An 8942-nucleotide genomic window follows, 5' to 3' on the forward strand; every position below is an offset into this window, starting at 1 on the left:
GTCCACTCAAGACCAGCTCCCAGGAGTGTCAGCCACATAGGAACTATACCGCCCCCTGCAGTTTTGATCCTGGCAGGGCCAGAAGCCATAATTAGCCAGCTGAGGAAGGATGGAGTTAGGCAGGAAGAAGAGGCCTGCCCTGCCTTCCCCCACTCCTGCAAGTGCTCAGCCAGCAGCGTGGCATCACTGAGTAACTGACGTGGTCTTTTCATAGTTATGTGCTTAAAAAGTTTTCAAATGTTGTACCATGCTCCCGAATAAATCTCAGATTGATTCAAGATTTAATTGGTGGAAATAAAAGCAAAAAAAAAAAAAAAATACAGTGAAGAAAGCGTGTAAACATAAGGCAGAGCCACAGAGCAGGGTCAGCAGACATGAGGAAACACATTTTCATTTCGTCTAGAGAGCGAGTGTTGGCTTCTCAAGTTTGTACTTAATGATACATATTGCCACAATCTCTGAAACCATGAAAACAGCTTTTTGCTGTTCGCATCTGCTAAATTCCCTGGAGACTGGCTGGGGCCCAGAGGGATGGGGAAAGGAATACACTGGGGGCTAAGGAGATACAGAGGTTTTTGGTGGGGAGCTCTCTGGGGGACTAGGCCTTCAGCATCCTGTGGTTCCACCCCACTCTAACCGCAGTTGCATACAAACATGGCTTTCTCAGGGTCAAGCCTCACTTCTGGAAATGTCCCAAAACACTCAGCCACCTAGCACCAACATTTCAAAGGAATCCAAAATGGCCCACAAGCAATTGCAGAGATTTGAAATGACTTAGGCTCCCACGTGTGCACCGGGCACACTGGGCCTCTGGGCCTCTGGGCACACTCACAGGGACACTGGCTCTGGAGGGACAGTTGAGGGACAGTTGAGGGTCAGTGCTGTTGCTAGGCTACGAGTGTCCCGGACCAAACATTCCAAGCCGCTGAGCTTCACAGCCAAGGTGTGGCAGCGAGACCTCTGTGGCTCTTCTGCAGCGCCAGCGCTGAGATTGGGAGGTGGCAAGAGACCAGGAGGGAAGTGAGCGGTGTCGGAAGGCGATAAGCCAGATGAAGAAGAGACTCGTTGAGTTCGTGAACTGGGTGGACTTCAGCATCCATCAGAGAGAGCGCAGGGATCGTGAGAAGCCTGTGCCTGGGTATCATGTCCATAGGTGTGAGCTAAAGGAGTTCCACAAAGCCGCATATTTAGGTGACACGCGTACAGTGCAGGAGTTGCTGTCACATAAGAAAAATGTAGACAGCAGAGACAGGAAGAACAGGTAACAGAGGTGGTGCGGGGTGGGGTGGGCCTAGGAGGAGCTGCCAACTGTGGTTGTAAGACACGGATTTTAAATTGCCTTCCCATGTCAGAGATGTTCAAGTGTGAGACAATGAGCATGTTAGAATCATTGAAGTACAGTGTTCTCTCTCATCCTTGCAGCAGCAAAGTAGATATACTATCATTTTACTCAATTGAAATGTTGTCTTGGTAAAATAGTAACGGTAACAATTTTAATATTATCTAACAATTATTGAGCTGTTGAACTGCCAGACACTTTGCATAGCTTTTCATTTAAGCATCACAGCGGCGTCCTGTAAGATCACTACTACTTCATGCCCATTTTGTTGATGAGGAAATTGAGGCACAGTCAGGCTAAGTGAGAGCTAATAAGGGACAGTGTTAAAGTAGAAGTCAGACCCAAGGTGAGCTGAATCTCAATGGCATGCCCTTGCTATTCAAACAGGTAGTTCTTCCATTAATGTGGTGAGTAATATGAGCTAATGAATATTGTTCTTTCCCCATAGAAAGAACTAAGATAAGAAGACTAAATGTTAGTTTCAAAGGGGTAGGAATAGCATGCTGTTGAATGTTTACAATTACACGAGTAACTGTACCTTTGAACTAGTATGCTCTAATTTCCTAAAAAGTCCTCTCATGTTCTCAGGACTGCACTACACTTAGCCTGCGCCAGCGGCCAGTCATCAGTGGTGGCTCTCCTTATCCAGCGGAAGTGTGACCTGGATGCTCGTGATGAGGAAAGCAAGACAGCTCTCATCAAGGTGTGTAGCAGCCAACCGTGTCCACGTGAGATGGATTCAATTTACTTACTTAGAATAAAAATGAATTTATCTGTTTTAAATATAAGAAGCTGCTGGGACTTGAGGAATGTTAACTTGGAATGCCTAGCACTTACAGTCTGTTTCTTGGCATGATACCAACAGGCTGTACAATGCCGGAAAGAAGCGTGTGTCACTATCCTGCTGAAACAGGGTGCTGACCCAAATCTTGCGGACAACTGTCAGAACACTGCTCTGCATTACGCCGTCTTGGCTGAAGAAATATCAATTGCAGCAGAGCTGCTCCGCTATAAGGCAAACATCGAGGCGATAAACAAGGTATAGCTCAACTGACTATTTGCAAGATATTTGAAATACAGGGTTATTTGTAGCTACAGGTGTTTTATTTATAGTAGTATGTATACTGAATACATCAGGCCCTGTTACCATGGAAACAACTCCAAAGCCAAGGCCAGGGGCTAGAGGTAGTGCCCACAGAAAGGGCAGAGCTCTGTCTCCCAGCCGCACTTGTACCCCAGAAGGAGCAACTTCCCATTAGAAAGTGCCTGGGAGTGGGTGGTAGGCTCAGAGCCTACAGAAGATGAAAGCTTGCGGGGAGTGAAGTGATGGCAAGGGCTGGGTGCCTGCCTGGGGGTGGGTGGGAGGAGGAAGGAACCCAGTACCCAGCAGGGGGAGCTGGGTGACTGCACCTGGGCAGGGGAGGCAGCAAACCACAGGCCCTGAGCACCCCAGGATCCCAGGTTCTAGAATCTGGGCAAGTGAGGTCAGGTCATGTTTGACAGCCAGCAGGGGCATTCACCTGTGCTGGTGGCCACATGGCTCTCCACGTACACCTTCACCTTGGGGTCTTCCATGCTCAGCCGGGTGCAGCTCCCCTGCGGGGCTGTGGCTGTAGGTGGGGAGGAAGTGATGGCAAAGCTGGTCCTCCTGCTTTTCCTCCTGGCTCTCCCCTGAAGATTTGGATTGAATAAGTCTACTCAGGTCTGGACACAGGTATTTAGAAATACTTCCCTGAGATTCTGATACAACCCTTGGTTAAGGACTATTGAATGGATATATATAATACATGTAAATTCACAGATCTCAAAAATAAGACGTCTCTGGAAGAGCGGGAGTTTGATAGATGCTGCTTCTTTCAGTGCTCTCGTTTCCAGCCATGTTAGCCTGACTTCTATCCGTCTCTTCCTGGCAATATTACTGGCAGTATCTGTTGCCTTGAAGAGTAGCTCCTTTTCCCTTCTAACCACTGATCATTCAGTGGCTCTCAGACAGTCTTAGAAACTTGGTTGTGGTGAGTGATTCAGTAAGTAGAGTCGGACCCTTTAAAGATTTTGCACCATTTGTTCCCATCCAGGTCATTAGGTCAACAGGGTTTTTCTGATTGCAGTAATAGGAAATCATGAGCCTTCTTTTGGTTAAAGCTGTGTGACAGACTCTTGCAATATATCTGTTAGATTCACTGAGCCCTAGCATAATCAAGATGACAGCTTTTTAAAATTAAAGTCTAGTTACAGTGTTGTGATAGTTTCTGGTGTACAGCAAAGTGATTCTATTATATATATATATATATATATATATATATATATATATATATATATATTCTTATTCAGTTATATATTTATATTCTTATTCAGTTATATATATTCTTTTCCAGTTATATATAAAATTCTTACTCAGTTATATATATTCTTATTCAGTTATATATATTTTCTTATTCAGTTATATATACTCTTTTTCAGTTATATATATATACGTATATATATTCATATTCTTTTCCATTATGGTTTATTACAGGATAGTGAGTATATTTCCCTGTAGTATTTACAGAAGGACCTTGTTGTTCATCTATTTTATATATAGTAGTTTCTATCTGCTAGTCCAAAACTGCTAATTTATTCTTCTCCCACCCCCTTTCCCCTTTGGTAACCACCAGTTTGTTTTCTATGTCTGTGAGTCTGTTTCTGCTTTGTAAATAAGTTCATTTGTATCATATTTTAGAGTCCATATATTAAGCGATAGCCTATGGGATTTGTCTTTCACTTTCTGACTTACCTCACTCAGTATGAGACTCTCTAGGTCCTTCCATGTTGCTGCAAGTGGCATTAGTTCATTCTTTTTTATGGCTGAGTCATATTCCATTGTATATATGTGTACCATGCAAGATGGCAGTTTTAAACATCAAGACCCATGACATTAGTAACAAATTGGAATTGTTTTAATAATTTAGTTTCGGCCGTCTTTTGAACTGATGATCCATTTGATTAACAATCAGGGAGAATAAGATACAGGTAGATTGTAGTTTTAGCAGGCATTGGAAAAATTCTTGAAGTGGGTATCATGAGTCTTAATCACAATTTTTATTACATGTTGGGGCCCAGTGTTTTCGTGTGTAAGACATATGATTCTACAGGAAGGCAAGGTTTTACATACAAATACTTGATTTACACCCAACTGTTTGGAAACACAGCAAACATAAAAACACAAGTGGGCTATAGACTAAACATGGCCCTGGGTATGTTCAGTTTGTCTCCACACATTGAGTCAACATTTAAAATTTAGGAGACTTGTGCAGAAATCTGCACTTCTTAACTTCTCCTAAAGAATCAAATCTGGTCCCCCTTGAGCCCAGGCTCCTGTGCGGTCTGCCCTGCAGAGGTGGCCCCTTCTCGGTGGGGCGTGCGTTCTCCGGTGTGCTGTCCTCACCTGGGACCTTCACTTACTCGGGCCACCTATGTTGCCTCTGTAAGCATTTGAATTTACAATTCCTGTTGTATATTTTGATAAATATTTCAATATTTTAAAGACAGTCTATATTAATTTATAGTCTACTTCATGTTTTATAATAATCCCTTAAGAGTGGGATGGAAGTTTTCAAATTAGAATTTATAAGTTGGTTTAAGAAAAACCTTTTCTTTACTTGCAAGTAGTCATATTCCCATTGGAATGTCTGCAAGCTTTATGAGATTAGTCGTAGTTGTAACTGGATAGGTTATGCATGTTGCAGACAGTATGGTATCTTTCTCCTCAGCGTGGCTCCTTAAAAATGTAGTTGATTCAGCAGCTAAATGGCTCTCTCTGGAGCAGTGTTTGGAGTGTCAGGAGTAGTAGTTGAGCAGTAAGGTAACTAGAGAATGCCTGACACGTGCTGCGATAGAAGCGAAGGTTCTTGGAACCAGCAAATGTCTGAAGTGGGTTTCAGAGAATGACTTCACAGGGAAACTTTCGAGGAGGCCAAGGAGGAACCTTTTCAAGAGAAGGGGCACAGAGGGGCGAGGTGGAAGGGGCTACTTGTTATTTACTTTTTTATAGTATATGTTTTAAGTTCAGAGACTTCAGTTTTTAAATTCAGTTTTGAAATGTATATGTAATTTTGTACATTATCAAATGTTTTTACTATTTTACAGTATAACTTCACACCATTTTTAGTCGCCGTCAGGGAGAACAAAGAAGAGATGGTCAAATTTTTGATTGAGAACGGGGCAGATGTACATGCAGTCGACAAGATGCAAAGGTACAATAGTTTGTTCTCTCTCCCTCTTTTTTTTTTTTTTTTTTTTGTTTAATCTTAATGTTGTTCTAGAGTAGTAACAGCCAATCAGAAAGATTAACTTAATAAGAAGAGGATTAACTTGGAATCAACACATCATCAGTCAGGTAGAAAAGCAATTATTCTGCCTGGTGTCACGAAGAACGGTATGCAGCAGGATTCATCTTCCTTTATGGTAGTGACTGCTGTCATTTGCAACCTGATTTTTTTGGTCATGTGATCTTACCATAGTTCAGGGTTTTCACTTTAGCTTTATCAGTATGGACTCTAATTTTAATTTACCTTATGAGAAAGTGTTGAATTTCTTCATTCTTTTATAATTTTTTTAACCTCTACTTGGTGTATATATATTTTTTAAAAGATGCATATTAAACAGAGAGGAGTTTGTTTTGCCTTTTGGATGATTCTGCTTTAAATTACTTTCTTTGAAGGATAGTGATGTGATTAGGTTATCACTAAGTGAGTATCACTAAGAGAGTAACTATGACCAGATACTGTGGGCTCATCAGTTTTTATCCTTTTTCATTTCTAGTACAGTTTGATATTTTTATTTTCAGTTGATAATGGTAGAAGGAAGAAAAATAGCTTGAATTACTGAATAAACACTCCCTTTAAAGAAGACAGGTCATTGGTGGATGATAGAGAGGAAGGAGCTGGGCTTTAGAGTCAGACGAGGTTGAATTCCCAGCTCTCGTGCTGGTCAGGTGTGTTACCTGGGGGACATGACTTATCACCAACCAGTATGTTTCCTGTCACGTAAAGGAGGGTCGTCGTACATCCTTCAAGGGTGGCTGTGCCTAAGAAAGACCACGCGTAGACTGTTCAGGTTAGTGCCGGGCACATGCTTCTCAGCGCGATTAACTGCAGCCGCGACTATTTGTGTTGCTATTTTTATTCATGTTACTGTTTTCAGCCTGCAAACAGCTTCTCCTTACCTGATTTTAAAGTGTTATATTTCAGACTAGAGAAGAAATGGGGAATCCTTTATTTAAACCTTTACCTACTTCAGATAAGTGACCTCAGCATCCTTTCTTGTCCATCAGAGGACTTTAAACTAGCAACTTCTACTATGTGCTACCCAAGTAGGACAGGAGGCTTCTTTTTGGCCCTCCATTTTGGCCTTGGAGGTAATTTGCAAAGATGAGCACTCGAGCATGTAAGTGGTCAGTTCTCCAGGGCTAGGCAGGATATTAACTTGGTAAACTAGACGAAATTAACTGCTTGAGTTACGCTAACTACGTTCCTAAGGGTGAAGTTGTCTCTTTTATTTTAGATCAGCGCTCATGCTTGCTGTGTTTCATGACTCACCGGACACAGTCAAGCTGCTGCTTCAGAAGCACGTTAATGCCAGTTCTCGAGATTTACACGGAATGTCTGCTGAAAGATATGCTTGTCGTAATGGTTTTAAACAGTAAGTGTTTACATTAAAATGCCAGTTATCTCTAAATTGAGGTTGAAAGTGACTAACTGTTACTTGTTACATGACAGGTGAGAGTTCCTAGTTGGGAGCAGGCACTTTGGGGATGGCAGTGAGACCCTCCCCATCACCAGCTGGAAACCAGCAAAAGGCCAGACTAGTGAGATGGAGCAGTGGGCACGGGGTTCTTTATCTCAGGGTTTGTAAGACCTTTATCCTTAGGGTCCTACTGGTCTCCATTTCATTCCAGTGAAAGCCCTATGCATGGGGTCCAAATAATGTCACATATCTGATTTTTCTTACTAGTTATTTGGGTCTTGAAATGTTTAGCAGAGCAGAAAATCCTGTATTTTCCTTTGGGGGCTTTCTTCTATAATCTTCCTCTTGCATTTTTCAAGAACCTAAGGGATTCCCTAAGGCCACAGTGACAATCCTCTCCCACGAGGCATTGGGGCAGGGCGAGGGCATGCTAATCGTTCTCTTGTTTCCCTTGATTCTGTTGCTGCAGCGTTGGTACTAAAACTAGTTTTAACAGGATCTCCTTGGCAGCTGAGTCTGGGGTCTGGATGTTGCTCTCTAAAGACCTTTAATAAAATTTTAAAAGAAGAAAAGGAAAAAGAAACTGGTCGTGCAGTCGGGTCATGACTGACCTCTGCTCCCGGGATGCCTGTGCTGATCCAGTTTCCGCGGTCTTCGTGGCGATCGACACGTAAACTTCAGCGTGACAGCTTGTTTAGTTCTCATACATATGCTTGTATGAGGTCATATATTTGTAAATGAGTTTAGCTACAAGTTATATAGTAGCTGAGGTGTCCTGAATTATAAACCACAAACAACAGCTAATCACCATAATTTGTAACATTTTCTGAAAACTGCCACATTTAAATGTTACACCTATAAAAAAACACACATTGGGTTTTATTTGGGATTCTCAAATAGATCCAGCATTAAAGTTCAAGAACAGATTATTCCATTCTTCCACGATTTCTCTGAGCATCTGAGGGATACATTGTCTCATTAAATCTTCATAATACTCTTATGAGTATTAATAACTAACTGCCTAACAAGACAGTAAGATCCCAGTTTTATAAAGGAAGACTTTGAGCTGAAGAGAAGCCCCTTTTCCAGGAACAAATAGCTGTTGTTTATAGAGCTGGGACTTCTGAGTTCGAGACACTTTCCATATATCAGGCTCGCTCTAGTTAACTTGCTGAGCTGTACTGCCCTCAGTTCATGACTACTTCACCTTCCTTTTTTTTCTTTTTTAATTATACATCCTAAACTTAAAAGTGTAGATTGTACAAGTTTGAAGTATAGGGACAGTTGAAGTTTTGATATTACCTCTGATATTGTCTGAAATAATCTAAGAATTTAATATACTTGGTAATTGTTTTTGATATTAGTATTCAAGTAGTAATATTTATTTATCCCATTTTTTTATACATAGCCTTTACCAGCTGATTGTCGACTACACAAATGGAAATATACCAACTACTCCTCCTCAAAATAGCGACCTGGGACAGAGTTCTGGTAATAAGTTACTCTTGTTGGGCCTACCATAGATAAGGAAGTAAGATTGAGGAAATTTTGATAATGAAAATGCAGTCAAACAAGCCAGTGTGTAAATTTCATGTATGTTTTTATTTTTTTCATTAATGTTTTCTTAATGGTCTAGTATTCAGAATTCCTTAAGAAGTTAATTGTAGGTACTTTAAAATCTGAGACAATATTGTCTGAAAAGAAATTCATTTTTTTTAATCATGGCTCCTGAAATCCCATATTATATCTTTGTGTAAATAAGAAAAACAGGGTTTTCACTTTGTTGTACATTTCCTCTAACATTATAACAAGTTGGCCTTGTTACAGAGCTGGATCTTTAATTTTTACAGTAAATGGATTGCTTCCGGTAAATGAATGC

General features: G+C 41.2%; 1 protein-coding gene across 1 annotated transcript; it reads left to right on the plus strand.

The window, feature by feature from the left end:
- Nucleotides 1–269: 269 nt before the first annotated feature.
- Nucleotides 270–7849, plus strand: LOC135321029 (ankyrin repeat domain-containing protein 7-like). Its single transcript, XM_064484589.1, has 5 exons — nt 270–1261; nt 1928–2042; nt 2205–2378; nt 5465–5571; nt 6881–7849. Exons 1-5 carry the CDS (start codon nt 1050–1052, stop codon nt 7020–7022), a joined length of 750 nt encoding a protein of 249 aa, XP_064340659.1. The 5' UTR covers nt 270–1049; the 3' UTR covers nt 7023–7849.
- The last annotated feature ends 1093 nt before the right edge of the window (nt 7850–8942 follow it).

This window comes from Camelus dromedarius, chromosome 3 (genome assembly GCF_036321535.1).
Source record: "Camelus dromedarius isolate mCamDro1 chromosome 3, mCamDro1.pat, whole genome shotgun sequence".
NCBI lineage: Eukaryota > Metazoa > Chordata > Mammalia > Artiodactyla > Camelidae > Camelus > Camelus dromedarius.

What these genes read in the sequence shown, in the direction of transcription:
- LOC135321029 (XM_064484589.1), top strand. Translation starts at nt 1,050, where the DNA reads ATGAAGAAGAGACTCGTTGAGTTCGTGAACTGGGTGGACTTCAGCATC. An exon ending in AGCAGAGACAGGAAGAACAG is followed by an intron (nt 1,262 to 1,927) that starts GTAACAGAGGTG and finishes TCATGTTCTCAG; the next exon opens with GACTGCACTACACTTAGCCT. An exon ending in GCAAGACAGCTCTCATCAAG is followed by an intron (nt 2,043 to 2,204) that starts GTGTGTAGCAGC and finishes TGATACCAACAG; the next exon opens with GCTGTACAATGCCGGAAAGA.